Below are 23,455 nucleotides of genomic sequence, written 5' to 3'. Positions count from 1 at the left end.
TTTGACTGAAACATTTGATACTTAAATCTAGAATGGCAGGTAAAATTTATGGGATGAAGGTTACGAGTCAGTTCACATCTCTTGACAATTACATCCATGACAGAAGCCAGACCTGCACCAACCATGACCAAGTGGGCCAGCTCAGTCCTACTGTGGGAACTGGGGTATCATCAGAACTAAGCCATTGCAGTCCAAAATCAGTCTTATTGGATTTGGAGGTTTGTTATTGTAGCAACTAAAACAAAAAGTCAGTTCTACAAATGTTATGGCTCTATGAGTGTCTGTAATTAAGGCCCTGTTTTAGCAAACCCCTCACTTTCTGAACAGCCTGTTTTTCATAGAAGCTCATGTTGATTCTCCCTCACACTGGTAATGTGAGGGCTTCTTTCACACTAAAAGTTAAATAAATTAGGGAGGTTGAGAAAAGCAAGATTTAGGGTGTACAGATATGAGCAAGGTATCTAATTTGAAGCTGGATTGAATTTGGTAGGATTTGGCTAGCTTGGAGAAAACGTTTTGAATAAATAAATAAATTTAAATTTCTTGTGAAAAGTAAGCTGTTCATGTAGAAAAAAATTCTGCAAGTTGAGACAGAAACAGCTCAAGATGAATGCTGGTTCTTGCTTTAGTGAGGATACTCATCTAATAAAATATTCTGAAGTAGACTATCAGCAAAATGTCTCTGCCCCTTTATTTGCCATCTCTCTTTCATATGCTTGTACAGGTGAGTTGATATTTTAACTTTAAAGCTTTGCAACCCAAGATACATTGGGAATGTGCAAATCCAGAGCTGAGAAACTGGAAACAAATGACAGCTCTGTATACCTGGCAAAACTACACCAGTTTAAGTCAGTTGAGGACTCAGCATAATCTCTAGGAAGAATCATGCTCCTAGCTTTCGCTGAAGTACATTCTCTTTCTGTCATCTTGTACAAGCCTTGCTGACTTTTATCTTCATTAGCAGCTTGACTCTGTATTACATCCAAAAAGCTCTTCACTTGAGTTTCAGTCCCAACAAAGAGTGTCACTGGAGGACAATGTGTTGTGTGCATCACATATGTGCCGCGTATTTTTAGGCTTTAAATGAGATAGAAGTCACAGCGTAGAGTTAAGCCATTCCAAGAAGTAAGTGCCACCTGAGAAGGAAAAAAACTCCATATCTACAATTCACAGATTACAGCAAAAAAAATTTAATATAAAAATCTGTTCACCAGGGAGCAAGAGGAAAAATATGTCTAAAAGTATACAGAATCAGAGAATAGTTTGGTTTGGAAGGGACTCTTAAAGATCATCCAGACCAGTCCCCCAGCAATGAGGGCAATAAAAGTAAAGAAGGTATTCTAAACCATCTTCTTTTCTGTCCATATATGATGAATCTTCAGAACCTCACTGTGAGCTTTTCCGTCCCCATGAAGCAGAGAGATTTTACTCTGGCAATGTGCTTTGTGAGGCTTTTCAGGGGTCTCTCCTGTGATGAGCTGACATTTTAGCAGTAATGGGAGCTGCTGGTAGTGATGGAACTGGAACATTGTTCTTTCCCTTAAATTTTGTCCATTTTGATTAACCAGTCCACAAGAGCTACTGGGGTGTTTCTTGAATGTAACAAGTTAAAGGATCACTGTATTAGGCCACACACTTCTCTTGTGGAAGCTGGAAGTAGCTAAGGCTGACTGCTCAGTTTCTGAAAGCAAATTCCTTTCTTTATTTTACTTTTCCACCTCTGAGAAAGAAAACAGCTCCCAGATGAAAATTTTTTCTCCCATTTCTCTTAGTAGAAAGCTCTATGGTTAAGAAATCGCACCACAAAGTACCTTTATTTTATATTAGCTCTTTGAGCAGAAAAAGTTCAAACTTTCATGAAGAAGAAATAAAATTTATTTTCTAATTTTTGCCTAATGTTATTTCTCTTTATGCTGTAAGACTGATACAGAGCTCTTGTTTCCCTGAAGTGGCTGGAGGATGACACAGGGAGGCTGTTTACAGAGGCTGACATTAGGCACAGGAAGTTAATCTCTTTATACTGCCTTTAAAGTTAGAAGTGCTAGAATGGATGACTCAGAGAAGAAGCAGCTGAATTTGGGTGCTCTTGCTTGCCTGCTTAAAGGCTGTAGACAAACTAGGCTGCCTTAAATTGTGTGTATCTTTTAATATAAAAAGTACTCAAATGGTATATCTTTAAATATGCTCACTATTTTGATCTGTACCACTGCTCTCACACACTTTGACAGATGGATATCTTCCATTTGTCTTCTTCTTCAGTGGTATATCACAAGTGTCAGCTTGAGCAGTAAAGCTGATCTAGAGTTACCCATGCTTTATTATTTCTGTTAATAGTCCATGAAAGATCAGTGGTCTGATAAAGGGCCACAAAATTATTCAGGCTAATAAAATACAGAGAATAATACTGGTGAGAACTTATGAAATACCCAGCAGACATTGGTCCAAGGTCACGTGTTTATAATAATTTGAAGGACTAGGAGCCAAAATTCTGCAAATTGTCACCATAACCACAACTGGAATTAGGCATCAACCAGTGTCATGGGTAGGATTGCACCTACTAGGATTTTCTGTGTGCTAATCAATTTAATGTTTCACCCTTGTGAATCTTAGCTGCTAATACAGAATGGAGGAGATTATATGTTGCTTGTGGTGTAGAGGCCATGGAGGCCATCAAGTGCATGAAGGCAGGAGCATGGCATAATTAGGAGACATTGTGCTTGCTGCATTTATGTTGGCTGCCTCTCATTGTGCTCAGTGTGCAGTTGGTTGGTGCATGCCTTGCTTACCTGAAGGATTTTGTTTGGTTTTGTTTACTGAGAAGTCCTTTTACAGTAAGCATTTGATGGTCCTGAATAGCATGCAGTGTTCTGTCATCATGCATGTCTGGGCACAACTTGCATCACAGCCCTTGTGTGAGTCCCAGACAATGTAGGAAAGTTCTGTTAATGGGAGTTATGTTTTGTAGATGGGGACTGTGTGTGCTGCTGCTGCACACACCCAGCTGGCAGAATGATAAACCACAAGTTTGTGTTAGCAGTGTAGAACCACTTTTGCATTTTACCATCGCAGTAAAGACAGAGTGATGAAAAAAGGCAAGTAGACTCCAGTCAATACTGCTTTATGTCATCTTCTCCTCACAGCTCACACTCTTTCTTTCCTGAGGTTTGCTCCACTTCATTTTCACCTGCCACCTTGCTGACAGAGCTTCCCTAGCTCTGAAGTGCAGCAGGTAGCAGATGGAAGGTTTTTGACTCATCAAGGGTCTTTTTTGATAAACATCCCCATGGCACTGTCCAGACTCTCAAAATCATGTTGTTTCAGTTGTTGTTTCAGATTCTCAGTTGTTTATGAGCAGGTCAGCATTTATTTTTGCTGCTGTGCAGGTGCCAAAGTATAATTTCTCTGTGGAGAAACAGAAACCAGAATGTGATGTACCTGTGAGATGCTTTTTTTGAAGATGATTACCTAAATACTGAACACCATTTTTTATTATTTTGTCTAGGAAGCATTCCTTGTTCCTTGCTGAAGAAGTAACTCTTCTTTCTGCTATCTTCAGACACTGGATAGATGGGTGGCAAGTAGGAACAGGCAAAGCAATCCTTTCTGTAGGACTCAGCTCCCTGCAGTTCTGGAAAGACTTGCAGCTTTCCTTAGAATGTATCCCCTGCATGTTCTTTTAACATTGAAACATTAAGATATTGAAAGCATGATAGAAAACTGCTGTGGCATAAGTACTAAAACCAAGTAGACTATGACTTATTATTTCTGCTGAAGCAGAGCTGTAGCTGTCCATAAAAATTTTAACATGGTGAGTTAGAGCTGAATGCATAAAAAGTGGTAGTTGGTAGGTGGCCTTATCTCATCTTAATCGGATCTAAACCATGCCTAAGTGGTGTAGTCTTTGAAGGAATCATAACATTGCATTTTCCTCTGTTCAGCTGATCAGTAAACATCTCAGCAGTTACAGTCATTCACTGAAATACCTGTCCATTCTTATTTATTTCTGAATTTTCCTTCCACAGCAGACTGAAATTCCCATTTTATGCTTTTTATGCCCTGTGATACAGACACAGAGGAAATGTGCAGTTACAGTCAGCTGTGCTGGTGTGGAAAGCAAAGGAGGGAACTCTGGATGTGAAGAAAGGTGTGGTAATAGTGTGAAGAAGCAGGAAGATAGAAATGGGGAAGATGACCCTGAAGGCGAAACTCAGGGGAGTGTGAGCACTCAGGGGCTGTGTCAGGCTCTCCTGATGCCGGGCCTCCTCCTGGATTTCATGGAGTTCAGAGTGTCAAAAGCTCTCCAGGAGATGCCACTCATTCAGGCTCTCTCCTTTTAGTTACCATGACCAAGCAAGCAAGGGGAGTAAAATGCAGGAACAACACTGCACATGTGCTTTGCAGTGTCACACGTGGCAGCCAGCGTGGCTTTGTGGGGTCTCTATGGGCCTTGTGAGGTACAGACAGAAAACATTGTGCTGATTTCCCTGTGGCTGAAAAGTTGCTGCACCAGGCAGATACATGTTTGAAAGAAAGCAATTAAGGAAAGCAGCAATCATAGCACCATCATATATATATATCTATTCATATGTGGTTAAGAGCATAAGTAATTCTGGCTGTCTTTTTGGGAAATTTTGCTCCTTCTTTATTTCATTTTCTAATAACTTTCTGACAACTGAGTCATCAAATTACAATAAAAGAATAGAAAATATTTTTAAGAGTGAAAATTTTAGCCAGTGTCTGACAATTATGGATGTACTTACTTTCATTGGAAAAAATATTTAGGTAAGAACATGGGACACATCCACCGTATGTGAAGAAAGAAATATGGGCATGTCTGTCACTACAGAAGTACCTAAAAGCAAGTAATACAGGAAAAGGAGAGATAAAATGGGGTAGAGTTAGAAATTTGAGTATTTCAGTAGCATTAGCTGCAGATATTCTGTATGTAGCTTATTCTGTTTGTATCTTCCTCTCTATTTTTGTACTTAATAGCATACAGAAAATGAAAAGAACTAGGTAGTTTTAAAAACTTATTAGATTATTAAACTCTAAAGCAGAAAGGCCACTATTCTGGTAAAAGACAAGAATTCTGGCATGTTTCAGTTTTCTCACTGTTAATGCACATCTTCTTTTTGCTCATAATTATCCTACATGGAAAAACGTTGCCATTCTTGCTTCCCTGAAGTAGTTCTAGTTAAATTCCTAGTTCACAATCCAGTTTGGTCATTTGCTCACATTATTAAAACCCTGGTCTTCATTTACTAAGGCATCGAAAAAATTGTTGTTCTTAGTATATTTGCGCACACTTCACAACAGTCTAAAATCTACCATTGTTCTAAGCTTCTCAATTTGTAATTCTCCAGTACACTGATAGAAAAAAAATCACCATGGGACAGAGAAGAAACTCTTGAGTTTCTGCTCAAGGCCCTGCCTGTGAGTCAGCACACGGAGAAGAGCCACGTTTTGGCACAGTTTCTCGAGGGGAACGGCGCCTCGGTCCGCGCGGTGCCGCGCCAGCGGATCCACCTCCCTGGCAAAGAATCAGCACCAACAAGGACTCTGGCCCTGTGAGCAGAGAGAAGAGTTTGGGGGCTGGTTTGTTTTTTTGTTTGTTTGCCTTTCTGAAGCACGTTCTGATCTTTTGATGGCACGTGCTTTACAAATGCAGAATATGATGACGTGCTTCCCAAGGAAGCAAGTAAATAACTTTAGTAATGATAGCCTTGGCCTAGTGTGCCATTAGTCTGGGCATTGCACAGTCATAATGAAGGACAGCATTTGTTGTTCAGAACTGGAAAATTAAGGGAGAGGAGATCAGACAGCTGCAGCAAAAAGTTAATTATCAGGATGGATCAGACTGCATTGGTCAGGCTAAAAAGCACTCTCTTGGCACACATTGTCTAACCACCATTCTTGTTGGCAATGCAAGGCCAGATAAGGAAAGAGATTAAAATTTAGCTTAGCAGGACGTCCTCAGAGGTCTGCTTTTCTTGCATATGTAGTGGCAATAGAGTCAATAATGTTGTCAGAGTCCATATTGGTGATGGAGAAGTGGTTGGAGCCTGCACTGTGCCACAAAATACCACACCTAATGAAGGCCTAATGCCTCCTGTAGGATAAATATCTTTGTATTGAAAGGGACTCCTCCATTGGCAGTGTGACTGCCTCCTAAGAAGTTCATGCTTTCCTTGATGAGCTGCCTAATGAAGTAGAACAACAGCAGAGTCAGCATAAATCTTCATCTAGGTCTTCACTCCACTCATGTTGCACTAATTATTAATAATTTATTATGACCAGGTTTTGGATATCTGAGCAATTACAGTGCCATTCATGTGGTTTTGTACAGCAGCTAGGCCACAGCAGGAATGACCTGAGCAACACTGACGGAAGTTAATAACTTCTACATTTCCTTACCATCTCCAGGTGCAGGGCCTCAGTGAAATTAAAGAAAATTGCTGAGAGCCTAAAGGTCTGCTGAGAGATCAAGAAATTGTCCACTTCTATTCGTGGGACAGTGTTGTTGAAATGGTATTACTTTAGAGCCACTTTGAAAAAAAATGTATTTACACTATCTTATAAGTGGAATCTATGAATTCTTGCTTGTTTGTTTGTTTAGTGAAAATGGCCACTGAATAATTTATATACATTACTACAACAATTTCAGAGGACTAATACTGTCTAGGTTCCGAATAGATAAGGATTATTGGAGCTTCATATTAAGGGAACTAAAGAAACTGTTCTCCTGGAAAGAAATTAAATAACAGTTGTGAATATCTTTTTTTTATTTATCTCGTTGTTGTGCCTGCAGGCCTTCCTAATCTTTTAGTGCAGTGACATGCTGTAAAGAGGCATTATAGCTCAGAGCCTTGGTAGGGAGAGGATGAACATCCCTGATGGACCAGGGAAGAGAGTTAGAGGAAAGGTCTTGTACTACCGCCTGCACTGGAGTCTATTTATCCAATAATTTAATCCTCCTATCAGAAAGGCATTTTTGAAGAACTGTATCTCTTTAATTTCCCCTTCTTTCAAAGGCTGATACTTTCATAGGAGGAGGTGGGGGAACCCATGTGCAAGGAAGGGGGTGGCTGCTCCTTCCTGTGGAGCACAGAGCAGCAGCCCTGGGGCCAGGAAGAGGGAGGGCAGCAGGGAGGGGGAAAACATGGCGAGCCTCTGAAACCCCAGTCCTTTGATGTGGTGGCCAAAACCATCCTGCAGACAGCATCTGTGCAGAGGTTGCCACAGCTTGGGAAATCTGGGAGCTCTCTGAAACGAAACAGGACAGTAAGGGCTCCCCCCGCAAGGACACAGTGAACTAGGGGAGATGGTTTGTACAGCCTTTGCCTTTCTCTCTGATGGACCTAGCCACGGAAGGTTGCTCGGTATTGTTTGACTTTCCCAATTTGAAACACCTTTTGGTCTTCCTTGGAAAAGTCACTTTACGGAGGAGGTTCAAGCAAATCTGCCTCAGAGCCCCAGTGTCTTGGCAGGTGGAGTTGACAACAATTGGCTGACTTGGGCTTCCACTGTGACAAGTAGGAAACCAGAAGAGAGACTAATATCTGTGGCAGAGCATCATATTCTCTTCCTTAAAGCATAGCTAATGCTGAAACAAGCTAAAAGCCTGGCATGCAAAATATAATTTTTTTAAAGGCTAAAACAGTCAGACAAGGTCATAATTTTCTTTCTTTTTCCCTTTGCAGAGCTTCCAACGAATTTGCATTGCTTGTGTGGGGACAGCTACTGCTGTTGGCAGGGGGCAGTGCTTCTTTTCACTTCATAACTCTGGTCATGGCTTCATGCAAGCAAGGCAATCCATGAGGCAGTGCTGTGAGAGTCCAGTTGAAAGCTTAACAACTGCAGTAGGAGAAATTTAAGACCTGATGGGTTTAAAGCTGCTGGGGGATTTAAGTAATATTTTTTATTTTGACTAATTAATTTTCTAGCATTTTAGTGCAGGTTAATGGCTGAGTAACGCTTTGGACAAAAGGACGTATACCTGTTTGATGTGTGTTTTCTTAGCAATAAAGACATACTGGTACCAAATATATTTAGAGACTGACACCCTGCCCCTTGAGCAATCTTGGTGCAGCCCCCTGCCAGCCTGCCCTTGGACTGACATCAGCAGCATAGGCAGGATGCCCCCCACAATCTTTGTGTGAACTCTGTTCCTCTCAAATCACACTGCCATTGCTGAAGCCAAGGGCCAGCACGACTCTTACCCACATTTACATGGCATTTTCATGGCTGGTTTTTGCTCCCAGGTGACCTGGATACCAAATGTCCCTGGATGACCATCAGAGCCACAGCATTACTTGGGATGCTCTATTTGCTTTTAGCAATCAGTGGAGTTACTGTATTCAGGGTGTGCTGCTGCTCAACTCTCCTACTGGCAATAAAGTGTTTATAAACTATTCCAACCACAGGTAGTTAGCAGATAATCTTGGGGAAAAAACAAAGGGCAGCATATTTGCATCAGGAGCACAGGGAAACCTTGCAGTGTCTGATGTGCCTTATCCTCTCCCCATTTGATTTCCAGCTGCCATATCCTGATCATCTCAGTGCTGCAGCACTGTAGCTCCTCTTCTTAAATGGTAGCAGTAGTAAGAACAGTAGGGCTGGGGCATATTTCCTTCATTTGATGCCCTCCTTCACCTCCTGACAGCCACTTTTCTCATATTTGCACTGTGAAGAATCAGTAGTTTAAAAATAGAAATGAAGGGAAGAAGGAGAAAGAAAGAACCTGAGACCAGCTTCACCCAGGATTTTGAAAAGTCTGTTTTCTTTTTAAAACTTTTACTCTATTAGTGACATTATCACAGAAGTCCTTGTTGATGTCTATGTGTTTTTATAACATTGTAACTGACTTTCTTTTTTTCTCCTCTTCTCTCCCAGTGGAGTTTTTATACTGTGATTTGGCTTCCATGAAGTCTATACGGCAATTTGTGCAGCAGTTTAGAGCAAAGAATTGTCCACTCCATGTCCTGGTGAATAATGGTGAGTTCTGTTTTTTTCTTCACATACCTGTAGGGGAAGATGTGACAAATTGAGGTCCTATCTATCACTTCAGATTTCAGATAGATTATCTGAACCATACAGCAGGTTACCATAAGGCTATATTAACTGGTATGTCTTTCTAGAGTTAAATTGCATTTTTTGGAGAGATTGTTAGCTGAGGAGTCTGAACACTTCAATGCCACACCTGCTCATGTTGTTATTGCAAATCTGGTTCCTTTGCTGTCATTTTTTAGCTCTCCAGCATTAAAAAGAATGCAATTATAAAGGAATCTGAGCATCTCTAAGAAAAATAAGAAAGGAAATAGCAGCTCTACTTTATGCCAGTAGAAAATCTGTCTTTTCACCTTTATTTACTTTCTTTCCCCTTATGTTTTTCCCTGTATAAACACTTGTTTACTGTGGGTGACTGGTGAGCTGGGCTGGGGCTTTAATCCACCTGAAATATAATTTGGCAAATTATCCAGCAACCTCAGAGAAGTCACTGCATAGATCCAGGTGCTACTGGAAAGCTGTTCATAAAACTGCATCCTCAGTGGTCAGAGCACAAATTAAAAGGATAATATTTATCTTGCATTCATACAAGCATCAAATGAATCTAATTATTTTTAGGGATTTCAGCTTTTGTTATTCACATACTTGCTATCTAATTTTGTATTATAGCCACGGTATTTTTGGAAGCCAGCCTGTACAATAATTTTCTTCCAGAAACCATGGATGCTCTGCATGCACTGTCCTAAAGGGGAATTTTCACCTGTCTATTTAAATAGGGGAAAAACCCACCAGCAACAATTTAGGTTTCTTTTAGAAGTTTGCTGCTGTGATATGCTGCTGTTCTTGTTTTCCCAACTATTTACATATTTTTTTATTAAGACATCCCAGAGAACATTTTCTGTTTCCCTGTGCACACTTCCATCCTAGTGAGAGCAAATATGCTGTAAATAAATGTGTTTGTTATATTCATTGGTGCCTTAAAGAGCTCTCAGTAACACAAGTAAATACTGTAATGAAAATTCAAGTGTTTTTTATTTGCTGATTGATATGAAACATTTTTGAAATGTTCAGTTGAACATTCATTTCTCTTTGATTAGTCAAAAAAGCCTACCATTATTATTTTAATCATGCAATAATTAGAGGTGGATATATAAGCCTAGTTAGAGTTAATTAGTAAGTATTTAAGCCTAGTTACAAAGTCTTTCCAGATTTACTTTTAAACATACAGAATAAAAACTGTTACACAGATGGGAACAACACTATTTGAAGAAACAGCATTTTATGGGAAAAGGGGTTTTTAATTCTATGTACCCATCAGGCATCCCCTACCCTGCACTAGTTTTCAGCATGAGCAAAGCCAGCATTGTCAGCATTTCAGGGGCTTGGAGGCCAGCTGGGGGAAAAATTATGAGGCTGAAGCAACCGGGAAGCCCTCTGGAATATAGGATTTTTTTCTGCCCTAGCTGCTGCTGAATTGGGTTGGATGCAAATTAAATGTGTCTTCTTATCCAAGAAACAAAGTTGTATGAAAATGGATCTACTAATGTTCTTAATATGTTACAAGACCAAAGAGTGTAAGCCCAAAACTTCTTTTAAGAAAGGAGTTTGAGACTAAAATTTATTCTGCTTCAGTCTATGTATTTGTAACTTGCAAGAAAGCCATTTGATTTCACTTAAGCTTTTTGCCAAATACAGTTGGCAAGAGAAATCTGTTGTTCGATAAAATCCTTTCAGAATCTACAATGAAATGAATGGTTCAAGTAATTTTTTTTGCCTTAACAGAATCACATCCAAAGCACAGGTAAAGAATTCCAGAGAATTAGGTTAGTCTCTGGCCATTGCCTGGCAATGACTCCACTTCTGAATGGTCTTTCCCACATTTTTTTTAAGGTCCTTTTTTAAGGTGCACTTTCACCAGTAACTTTTGTTTCATAGTGAAAGCCCAAATGTTTCCTTGCTACATAAGAGGAAAATGGACAAACCCAATAGAGGAGAAGTGGCCTGATGCAAAAACCACCAGTACTGAGCTCAATCAAGTCAAGTGCTGACCTTTGGGCTATCTGGTTGGCTTTTCTCTTTCCCTTTCCCTTCCTCTTTCCTCCTTTATTATCTTTTTACTTCTTTTTTTTGTTTCTATGCACTAAGGAGGATGATTCAGTCTACCATGGTTGCTGCAGAGCTGGAAGCATTGCTCTCTCAGAAGCCTCATCTCAGTTGCCTGTTCCACTGCCTTTCCCATAGGTTTTGAAAATCAGACTTTGTATGCATCCCATGACTTCTGAATCAAACTATCAGCAAGCTAGTAAAATTTTTTATTTCTCTCTTCATGAGAATAAGCCTTTTATTATCAGGGCTGCAGTCTTCTGTTACATTTAGCGTAAAAATGCAAGAATTGTTACACTGAGATTGTTGCACTACACACTAGTATTATTTAATTGCTTAAATCAAAATCTTTTAAATTGATTGATATAATCATGTGCCCATGTTAGTGAACTTTCCACCTATTATCTCCATGGATATGTATCCTGTATCTATGTGAATGTGTATTATATTCATTGAGGACTTGTGCAAACCTGTCAAAAAGCCAAACATTTGCAGATGACTTGATAAAAGTTCCAACATTTTGCAAGAATGCAAGCTATGAAATTAACATTAAAATATTATTGAGGACAAGGGATTTCATGTGAATTACTATGAATTCATGTGAATTTCATGTGTAAATTACACATTTACATGTGAATTACCAAATAAATAATCAAGACTACATGTCTGGCCTAAGATTGTTGTGAAATTCAGCAGCTTTTAAGGTCATTGGTGATTTTTAAAAAAAATATCTCTTCATCACTGGCTCTCTATCCCTTACCTAACTCAAGGATTCAGTTGGAAATTAAATTAATACTAAAATCCTGAGTTTCTAAGTATTCTTCTAGAGCTAAACATTCAGGTCCCACAATAATCATTTGAAGTTCAGGTATCCAACTAAATGGAGATAAGTGCACTAATCACCTCCTCTTTTTGTTTTAGCTTATTTTAGCATGTACATTTAATTTTCTAATTTCTAATTTAAAAGGAAAAATTTGGTTGAATGCACGCCTTATTTCAGCTGTCAAATAAGGGCTTGTTTTTCCATTACTATGCTTTCTGCATCAGTAATGTGCAGAATCAGCTCTTGGTTTTTAAAATAAACAAAACATATTAAAAATGCAAATAGAGTATTATATAAACTTTTTTAAAATACAATGTGCTTGTGCTAGAAAGAGAAAAATGCTATGACATAGAAAACAAATTCATTTTCTGCAGAAAACAAGAAGTAAGCTAAATGGTTGAACTGTAAGCCACAGAAAGAGGGATGCAGCAGAAGCAGTGAAGAAAGTTTTATCTGACAGAAGGTCAGAAGAATGTGTCTTCTAGTCTGCTAATTAGCATTTGGGTGCTAATTTTTAGTTTTGTTTTAGAAAGAACTCTGTACAGCTGAAAAGCATTTAGCAAATTACAGCATGTACACTAGTGTTAATTATTTAATATATTCCTAAAAATGGCATTGCTGTTAAAATGCATTAGAAAGTCTGCTGTCTTCTTGTGGTTGAAAAAGGGACAGATACTAAAACACTTTGTAAAATTCCATGACCAGCAGTCACTGTTTCATGCCAGAGATGTTTTTTCCTAGCGTTGAAGGCAGTAATTTTCTCTGTGTGCTAGAACTGTTTCTTAGCACATTGTAGTTAATGTGTTTGCTTGTATGTTGTTTACAGTACCTAATGATCTTAAAACCAACAGAGCCAACACAGAAATCACTAGATATTTAGGGACACCAGGATACTTCTGGATGCCAAACATGCACTGTCTAGCTCATTAACAATGAAATGCCAACTTAGAGATTTCAGGCCTATTACTAGCCTATTGCAGGCAGATTACAGTTAATGTATTTCAGGTTGAAGCCTATCTAGGCCAATTTAAAATCAATATCCCTGAACTGCTAGCTAATTCAGATGATCATATTTGGTACTTTGTGGATCATCTGAGAAATTATCAGTCTCTTGATAGAATGAATAAGACTGTATAAGCTTACCTCTTCAGTTCCTAGAGCACATTAAAAGCTGTATCAGTAGCTGAGTATGTGAAATATATATATTTCCTTGTTTTACCTACACATAATCCAGCCATGTGCAGGTCAGCTAGGAGTCCTTTGAATAGTCCCATAGATGCTGTCATGGTTGATCACATACTAAATTATTCTTGCATTTGAGTATTTGCAGGATCAGATCTTCAGAAGAAAAGTGAAGTTCAAGGGCTGGGAACAAGGGAATGTATCAAATGCAAACAATTCTATACATACTTACCTACTCATGGGTCATATTTATAAGTTGAATTTACTAATAGTTAAATTGTTTGAAATTATCACAGTGAGATCCATGAAAAGATCTTGTCCCACTGGATTAGGTAAAAGCCAGCTTCCTTGCCTGTAGCAGCTGCAGGCTACACTGGCTGTTCTGATGAAAAGGAAAGAAATCTCAGAGATGTGGAAATTCACTGGAGAAGGCCTTGAGGGAAAGTTAGTGAGGAGGGGTTGCTGTTACTCCAGTGAAACTTGGATTTCATTGAATTAATGCTTCTCTTCCAGGCACACAGGAAAGCTGTGGTGAATTCAGGATATGATATCTCATTAAAGTTCTTCCAGTGTCTTGCTTACAACATCATGTTTCATCTTTATCCTTCCTTGAAGACAAATTAGAGCAATACCCAAGCAAAGCTGTGATGGAAAAGGTTCAGAGGGATAGGGCAAAGACAGAAGGGATGAGCAGAAGAGTAAATAGCCTTTACCTGTGTGTAATGGATGATAAGTACTAGACATCATGGGAGAGCTGGGCCTTTGGGACTCGTTTTACCTGGAAAAGCTAATTTGAGGTGGAGGTGGAGAGGTTGGCTTACATTGGCTCTTCCATGTATGGTGGGAAAAACTGGAAGATTCATAAGGACCTTCACATAGCGTATTAACACGTTCTAAAATGAGAAGAAACTACCAGAGCCATATTTGTTTATGAAGTTCAGTGCATGACAGATGCCATCTTCTCAGGTTTTTTGGAAGAGCTCTCTTTTCAGAGAGCTGGCTGTGGGGAGGCTGGCTGGCTGCTCACACACTGCTCTTCCCAGCTATTAGATGCCTTGGGTATTGTGAGTAACTTGTCTGGGCACATGTGTCAGAGCACCATGACACTGCTGGCAGTATCCAGCCTGGCTCATTCACAGCAAGTGAGGGTTGTGCAATGCCCACGTTTATCTGCCGTATGGACTTTTAGCAGCAGTCATCAGCTAGAGATTTTATTATACTTGGATAGCACTTTTGGTCTGCCAGAATTATATGTATCTTATAAGAAGATGTCAGATTTCCTCTAAAAGGTTTATTATTTATTGGAAGAACTAATAAGTTAGAGGGGTAACCTTAGACTCTTCTGGCTTTCAAAGAGTAAGGATTTCATTCATGAAAATCCTGACTTTTGTTTGATATTATCTTTCTCTTTCTGATTATTTCCAAAGCTTTTTTTTTCTGTCTGTGATATCAAAGACTTTTTGAAAGGGGAAATATCTGAGGCTCCACATGCTGCAGGTTTTTGACCCATTTGCTTTTATGTTTTGAATGTGAACATTTTATCGGTGGAAGACAGATACAAAATTCAGCTATTGATGGATTAGGAAACCCAACCAGTTCTACTTAAGTGTGTGGAACATTTGCCATTGGCTTTTCTGAAAGGCAGGAGTGAGCCATGTTTTATTTTTACTTAATCCTTTCATAGATTTTAGGTAAAAATATTTTTTATACAAAATGCAAACTGAAATATTTTACTTCTGAGAGAATATCCTATTGAATTAGAAAGCTGTGACTGACTTTCCTATTTTATGATTGTGAGTGGGCTAACTCACCATTGTGCCAGCTCAAATAACCAAACAGTTACTGAGCATATTTTTAGGAAACACAGGGTTATTTGAACCAGACCTAATTAGGAATGCTCTGATTTATTTTAGTCCAAAATCGAAATCTTGGTTATGGAACGTATTTACTTTTTTTAACTGACACATTTTCCAAGGAACTAGCTTGTGCTGTGTTCACGTGTAGCAGTGTGACCTTGATTCTGAATGTGGATCTGTTCTTATGGAGGTATTACAGCTGGTTTGCCCATGTTCTGAATCTACAAAGATTTGGTTGCTGTTCTCACAGTCCGTGAATGTGGATTGTCGGCATTTTTTCCTTTTCTTTTCTTTAACCTAGTGGGAAACTAAGAATTTTTTTTTCTGGAAAGACATGTTGCTTTATCTTTGGCACAGCCAATACAGTGCACATCTCCCTTGTGAGCATTATAGGTGGGTCTTGGAGCACCAGCAGCAGACATTACTCAGTTTTCAATTCCTCACTACTTTGCCAAACTTTTAGTGTTTGGGCTAAGAGTTTCCATGCCAATTATTTGCCTTCGGCTGACTTTTTTTTTTTTTCTTTGTTTTATTTTGTAATGCCAGATAAAAAAGTTTATCTGTTTCCAGGAATGATAAGACAAACAACTTAGGAGTTTTTTTTAATGTCAGAAATGACGGCAAGGCTTTTCATAAAGGCTGTGGTGGTATCACACAGTGTGGAATTGAATGCCGACAAGATCTTGCCTTTGTGTCAGTGCTGGCTGCATCTTTTGTTACTTATGGAATATTCCCCTGATGGGTCAAGGCAGAAGCCTGCTAAGCACTGCACTTTGTGAGCCACCTTTTATGTGTTCCTCTCTGAATATTTTGCCTGTACCAAGCATGTCCCAAGTCGATCCTGAGCAGGTCTTTCTGACCAAATCACAGCCCTGAGCCATAGTGGGAGGTGCTGCGTGCAGGCAAATGCACCAGCACTGAGATTGGGCACCAGCATCCCATCTGCTCTTCCTGCCTGCCTCTGAGCTTGGTGGAGATGGGCACTGGGTCTCATTTCAGGCTCCTCCAGTCTCTCCACTCTCAAGATTGGTGGCCTCAGTCTTCCATGAGCTCTGAGACAAGTTTCTGTCTTGTGAAAAATAGACTGTGAAGAGTTGATGGGTGGGAGGAACAAACAGGACAGCTGGGAACCATCAGGATGGCAGAAACCTTGATTGCAAAACATTTGAATTTTCTGATTAAAAGACTTTTATAGAGAATTAAACTAAGAACATAGCATATACTTTCATTAAATATCAGAAAATCAATAAGAGAGCAAGTACTGAGGTAGAGCTGGGGTGGGTAGTGAGGATGAAGAGAGCCATTAGGCATGTGTGAGCTGTAGGAGATGTCTCAGTCAGAGGTTGGAAATGCTTAGACACCATATAATTCACAAGGATCAAGTCCTTAACCTTGAGGACTGGAGTCTGTATTGGGTACTAAATGATTGAATCTTTTCTCTATGAAGGCATTCTTGACTGATCTCTTACTTGCAAGTTTACTGATGTTTAACAGAGATGAGAATTATTGCTCCTGGAAGAGAAGGAATTGGAGCCTCTCTCCTGCTTGATCATCCAATTCAATAGGGTGGACACTTGTGACTTGGTCACATCTGGTTGATTCTGAAGCAGGGATGGAGAAGCTGGGAGGAGGCTCAGAGCCACAGATCATGGCTCCAGCAGGAAACAAGCCTCAGCAGTGAGGGTAGGGTGAGCCAGGTGTGTGACAGGCAGATGCTTGCAGGGTGCAGGGTGATGTGGGATTGAGACACAAAGGAACTACAGTGGCTGGGTAAGAGAACTCACCATTTGCAGGAAAGCAGAGGGGTAGATGGAGCTGATCTACATGTCTGGAGCTGAGCCTCTCCCCTCCTTCCTGAGCACGTGCAGTTCCTTGATAAGATCAGCATGGGATCACTGGATTGTGGTGGGAGGGGAGGAGGGAAGGCTGGGAAGCAGAACATTGTCCTTGGTTCATCATGGCCATGCATTTTGCCCAGCACAGGGAACTGGGGAAGCTGTCAGGAAAGGTAATCAGAAAAGGCAATGGGTGGTGCAGAGCATCTTGGGAGTAGGGAACAGGAGGTGAGAGCTCATGGGAACTTGTTCAGTGCTGGAGCAGAGGCTCAGGCAAACTCCTGTGGGGAAGTTGTCCTGGGATGAGGCAGGAGAGACCTAATCTTCTGGAGATGGTTCTTCTCCACAACCCCAGGCTCGGTCCCTTTCCTTTATCAAACCTGTTTTCACAGGGGCAGGTCCCTTCCAGGAAAGGTCCATGCACAGGACACTGTTCCATCACTGATGCCAAATAGACTACCAGGTGTCTTTGCATCTCCCCAGTGGTAAAATGCATTGGTGTGGTATCTATGTGTCATCCAGTGTCATTGTTATGCCATGGGGTAAAAGTTCTTACTTTGCTTCATTTTCCTCACATTTGGCTTTTGAAAATTGTATACACACATATAAAACTCCAAAAGACACCAGGAAATGCAAGAGTCTAAGCTCCCTCTGTGGAGACAGGGAGTAAGACAGTAACGCTGGAAAGCTGCACCAAGTCTGTGGTTTTGTGTTTTTCTTCTAAACTGTTGGGATTTTTATCTTTTCAGTTCTCATGCACTGTTAATCTGGCTTCTGTGTGTGGTCCCATTGAGACTCAGAACATTCCTGGGGTACCAAGAGGCGTGTGGCCTACCTGTAGCACTGGACTCTGGGTTAGGGATGTGGCTTAAGCAGCCATGTCACAGCTTTTAGAATTTACAGCGCTGTAAATTCACTGCTCTTCAGCCCAGACGAGGCAGGAAGAAGCAGTGCCTGTAAGAAGCAGTCATGTGGGCACAGCTGTGCCTTCAGTAAGCACTTCTGGGGGCAATTCTTACACTAAGGCATTTCATGTTCTTGTTGCTCCCTAGCCAGGAGACCCACAGGGCAGGCATACTCTGGGATTGCACAGCCCAATGGAACAAGATGGAACAAGCAATCTGCTACAGGCAGCCTAGCCAGGGCATGCTGCTGTATGGTTGTCCTGCTCAGGTGAGAGGTGGCCCATGCTATTTTACATGTAGGTACACCCAGAGGTGTTTTGTGGCATGGGTGTGCAGAACAGAGCAGTTTTGACATTCTGTGAAGTAGGGGTGGGTTTCCCTGTCTGGCTGCACTCGTGGGATTGGAAATGCTGCTACAGGCATCAGCTAAGACAGTGCAAAGCCAGTATGGAAAAAGGGCTTTGTGCTTTTACTGGAAGTAGCTGTTTCCTAATTTTTCCCCTTGGGAACATTTTTGGTACAGTATGTATCTCTTCCTTGTAAATGGCAAGAATTGGATGACTGTGATTATAAAGGTTCCCCTCCTGCTGGGAAGGTTTTATGTGTGTTTGTGGCTGACGTACCGCTTTATCTGCCCAGCCTTTGGCTGTCTGGAGATAAAAGAACTTGTGTGAGGGGGATCTGCCTCCAAACCCTCTTCTGTGAGCCTGGCTGGGAAGGCAGACATTTTTTTTCTGTATGTGAAAAAGAGATTTTAAATTTTTCTTTTGTAGTGAGTTTGAGAGAGCTGACTTAAAAAACCTCCAAGCAGCTCACTGCAAATAAATCCAGATGAGTGAAATACTTGTATTTTTACAGCTCTTAAAACACATTTTATAATGGAGATGGAGGACATCTTTGCAGTGGGAGGTATGGGAGTTAGAGCAATGTTTGTCATCATCTGCAGTACGAGCAGGCATAGTGCAAATTTTCCTGTATAATTCAATAAAAATGGGGTTTGTCTGGCCTATAATATTTATAACGATCATGACATTTTTTGCTATGCTGCATGCAGTGTCAGATCCATTTTGTTCTTTAAATTACATAAGATGGATCAGAAACCAAGAGTTTCATTACAAACTTATATAGAAAATCATCATAAATTCCTGCTTACAAAGACAGCTCTCTTGAAGTGTATTCATTCTTTGAGTGAGAAATATGGTTATTGATTGCCTAGTCATAGAATTAAAAAAGAATATATTTTTTGTTATTCATTAAAGCAAAATAAAAATGTGTATAATTCAAACATATTGCAATAAATGCAGAACTGCAGCACACTGGAATGTATTGCTATATATATAAGAACAGTTGTTCAGCATAGTTTTACGAAAAATATTTTCCTTATTCTAATTTATTACTACCTCTTCAAAATCACACATCCATGTTTTGTTTAGTCAGTTTTTTAATCCCATACTATCAGACTTTTGCTGGAATATTTCAGCAACTGCTAATCAATTACAAAGTAGAAGCTTATGTTCAGTTTACCTATTAATTCATTTTCTTATGCCATGATGTTATCAGTGATATTTTAAAACTGAATCTTCTGGAGACAATGCAGTTAAATCAAGGGGAAAAACATATAAGAAGGTTACATCAGAACCGAGGTGTTTGGCATTAATGGTTTGTGTGCTGCCACTTCAAATTTCACGTACAGTCTGAAAAAATTATAAGGCTGACTCTTGATAATTAAAATCAGAAAGATACTGAGTTGTTTGGGTTCCATATTGGAAGAAAAAGCAAAGCACAGTCATTCTTAGTTTACAATGAAAAGACAAGGCATTTATTAACATTTCAAGTAGTATTTGATTAATTAAAAGAATTAAAATAGAACCAGCTTTCATTTTTGAGTTAACATTTGGGACCCTTAGGTAAAGCTGATGATGTTTCAGGACAAGAGAAAATCAATAGCATGCCACTTTTAGTATCTCCTGAATGTTAGGTAGTTAATAATTTAAGAAAGAGAGCTTGCTGCTACACTTACAAGGTTTTCCCTTTTGTTAAGGAAGGAGACAGGTTCAGTTGCCTGTTGGGTATTCCTTTGTATGCTCACTTTTAGTAAATTAAAATGGCTTTTCCTCAAATAAGAGAAACTGCCCTCAGATTACAGGACAAGATTTTTTGAGAGCCTTGATATGAACTACCTGAAAGATGGGAGCCTTTAAAAAACAGAAAAAGTCTTTCAAAGGTGTTTTGGCTTAACATTATTTGAGCAGCTCTTGAAGACACAAAGGGAATTGTGATAGAATCAGATTGAGGCAGAGGTGATTGTGCCTGCTCAAGGACTTGACCAGAATTTCTACTCAGGGGATGCTCTTGAAGAATGAGCAAAAGAATATTGGGGAGTGTGTATCTTTACAGTTGTGCATTGCGTAAATGAAAATTTTTTCTGTCTCCTGACCTGAGCTCAGATCTGTTTTTTTTTGCTTCTAGGATGCACAGCACAGATGGTGGAGACTAATTGGGGTGGAGGGCAAAGCCTCTCTGTGTTCTTGAAATCCTGTGCCTCTCTGGAGGTCGAGGGTGAGGTTGCAGTGGCACAGGCATCCTTGGGGCTAATGTGAGCGATGGCAGCCTCCCTGGGCTTGCCTGCTGCTCATGATGCCAAGCTGAACGGCTGCAGCAGCTGTCTAACACACTTCTGTCTAACACACAGGACAAATTTCTCCATCCCTCCGTCTGACCCAACCAACAGAAGTGGGTCTGTGCATGGAGGGGTCCTGTATTGAGCCCTGCAGCAATCCCAGCAGATGCAGAAGCAGCATTTGCCGTGCAGATCAGCCTTGCTGTGCTGAGGCTCTTTTATATCAACTGCCTTTCTTGGGCTTGTATTTTACTTGTGTTGCTGCAAAGAAAACTCTGGCAAATTGCTGCCTTTCACCTTTTCCAAGTGTCAGGGCTTTGGAGGGCAGGATGGCCTCAGAGATATGCAAATCATTTCCTTGTGCTAGGCCTGGTGCTCAGAGATGCAGCAATGTTTCCATGTGCCCTCCTACAGCTCATGCTGTCTGTGCTGAAACTTGCACTGTAGCAGGCTGAGACTTAGTCTGGGAGCCTGGGGTTTGTTTCATCCCCAAGCCATTCCCATCCTTTCCTTCTTCCCAGAAAACAAGAAAAAGTCACAGCTGGGCCTGTCTCTCATTTGCATCTGTCCATAACCTTCATGGCAGTTCTCAGTACCAGCCAGTGTTACAGATGTGATTATACACAGTTTACAGGAGTAAATGACATTGTAGCAGCAGTAAATGGCTCAAAGCTTTTGAGGAGCCTCATAATGTAATTTGTGTTGTGTTTCTTTCACTGTGCCACCAGTCAGCATTGCTCATGTTCATTCTTAAGTTCTCCATTTGCAGGTATGCTGTGCTCCACCCAAACATTTTGTTTTCTCTGTGGCCTTCTTGAGTTTCTTCCCCTCCCACTTCTTCTCCAGTTGCTCCATTAAATGGCAGGAAGCCACAGGTGAATCCCTATGGCTGTTTGCCATACTAAAAAAGATCCCAAAAATATCTCTCTTTCAGCCCAAGAGACAGCAATAAAGCAGGACTGTCAGGTGGCAGAACCCCCCAAAACAAGTGATGTAGATGCACAGCACATGCAATTTAAAATGGTAATTTAATATGTGATCATCAGGACAGGCTCACATCAGGAAATGGGATGTTGAAGTCTTTTCAATGGGCACATGAAGTAGCATGAGGATTAGGCTGATACTCTGTCATGTCTTGTGTGCAGGAGTGGTCTTTCTGCTGTATGATATTTATGGTTGTTAGAGAGAAGCATCCTATAACAGGATTCTCCATGAGTTATGTCCATCTCCATTTAAATGACAAAGGTCATATCCACTTGTACAGTAATTAAATTTTAACAAAATAAGAAAAATTTATAGCATTCAAGTTAATGCTACAACTGAGCAGGGTAACTATCCCTCACGCAGCCTCAGTACATGATATAATTTATGCATGAGCTCAGAATTCTCTGCAAGATGCTGAAATCAACATCTCATGATGGAGATGTGGATACTTATTTTAGACACTGAGTTTGAAAATTGTGGTTTGTGGAAATTTATGCAAAAATATTGCCAAAATAAGCATTGAAAACCTAATTTCAATATGCAGCTGCTTGTAAGCATGGTAATTAAGATATATTGGGTAAATTTACTACATCTGTTCTCACCCACACCAGTGGGAGAGAAGTTGCAGATTTCAGATGTAGACTCACCAGAGCTTTCAACTCCAGCCAGGCCCCAGGAGAAGGCTGTCTGGGAGAGCAGGTCTGCTGCCTAGCCTGGTCTTGTCTCCACTGCTCAGAGCTTTGATGGGGGGAATGTTGTTGGGATCGCCCAGCTTCCACCTCTTGAAAACACTTTTCACAAATGGAGTCACAGTCCTGCAGGGAGGGAGAGAGAGAGTCAATCAGCACATTTTCTGGATAAAGAAACCAAAGTGAGGGTTTAGACATTTTTCTTGTCAGGAATCAATCAGTGTCGACTTTACATGCCATCACCAGTCACTCACTGCTCTGAATGCTGTGTTTACCCTCTGCAGCAGGAGAGCCGTACTCCCTCTAGATTGCTGCTCCTCTGAAATAAATCAACAGGTTTTACCTCTACTTTTTTCCTCCAGCTGGGGTGATGCTGGTCCCTGAAAGGAAGACAGAGGATGGGTTTGAGGAGCACTTCGGCTTGAACTACTTGGGACACTTCCTGTTGACTAACCTCCTCTTGGATACGCTGAAGCAATCAGGAACGCACAGTCACAACGCTAGGATCATCACTGTCTCATCAGCCACCCATTATGTAGGCAAATTGCACCTAAACGACTTACAAAGCAGGTACCGATCCCTTTTTGGTATTCACTGATCTGTAGTAATCCTGTCTGGATTAAAATACAAGAGAATTGTTACTGACTATGAAGAATTGTTACTGACTATGAGATGGGGTTTTGTTGCCTTTTTTTTTTTAAACAAAATTTATGGTGCTTCTCAAGCACTTGCTTAATATATTTAACATTTGATCAAAGCTTGCAGCCTTGAGCCAAATGTACAAACAATTTATAAATTCTGAATGGTGTCTTTTATTCTGGACTTCGAAAACCTCACTTTGCTTTCTGATGCTTATTCTGCGGTGATGCTCGTGGTGCGTGCGGCGCCTGGACTTGCCACTACCTAACCAGGGAGAGATGCTCCGTAGCCGGGATGTTTTGAAATGGCTTGGGTGGATGCTACTAGAGCTCATCCCCGAGAGGATGAGTGCACAGAGCCCTCAGATAAGCTCAGACAGCTGCCTGTGGCTGCATCGAGCAGGGATGCTGGCGGGGCTCCGGGGGCAGCTTGCCTTTGCTGCCCAGCTGCCTCGCACAGCTGCAGTGCCAGCCCTCTGCTGCTCCTGCCCTGCCTGCAGCTCCCTCTGCCTCCAGCCCTCTCCTTGTCCTGCTCTGCTCTGACATCCCAGTCTCGCCCGTGGCTCCCCTCACAGCCCTTCTCCATCATCCCTCAGCCACCCCCGGCCCCAGGCTGTGTCACCCTGCCTGTCCTATCCCAGCCCTGTGGTCCCTGCCCTGTCACACATCAGCCTGGCCATCCACTGCTGCACCCTGGCTCGTGTTGGTGTGCTTCCCCAAGAGCTCATGGAGACCCAAACCTTAACCCAAACCCACCCTGGGTTTTTAATACAGTAAAATGGGTTTAAATGCATGCATGACTTCTGACCTCCTG

General features: G+C 40.9%; 1 protein-coding gene across 1 annotated transcript in view; it reads left to right on the top strand.

Moving 5' to 3' along the window:
* DHRSX (dehydrogenase/reductase X-linked) overlaps positions 1-23,455 on the top strand; it is a 162,751-nt gene that overhangs the window by 93,865 nt on the left and 45,431 nt on the right. Inside the window, exons 4-5 of the mRNA XM_036398972.1 lie at positions 8,893-8,994; positions 22,366-22,573. Coding sequence (XP_036254865.1) covers positions 8,893-8,994; positions 22,366-22,573 — 310 coding nt within the window. The remainder of the gene's footprint in view (positions 1-8,892; positions 8,995-22,365; positions 22,574-23,455) is intronic.

This window comes from Molothrus ater, chromosome 2, assembly GCF_012460135.2.
Source record: "Molothrus ater isolate BHLD 08-10-18 breed brown headed cowbird chromosome 2, BPBGC_Mater_1.1, whole genome shotgun sequence".
In the NCBI taxonomy this organism is placed as follows: domain Eukaryota; kingdom Metazoa; phylum Chordata; class Aves; order Passeriformes; family Icteridae; genus Molothrus; species Molothrus ater.
Note: the sequence above shows the minus strand (reverse complement) of the source record. Positions and strands in the feature narration are given on the sequence as shown.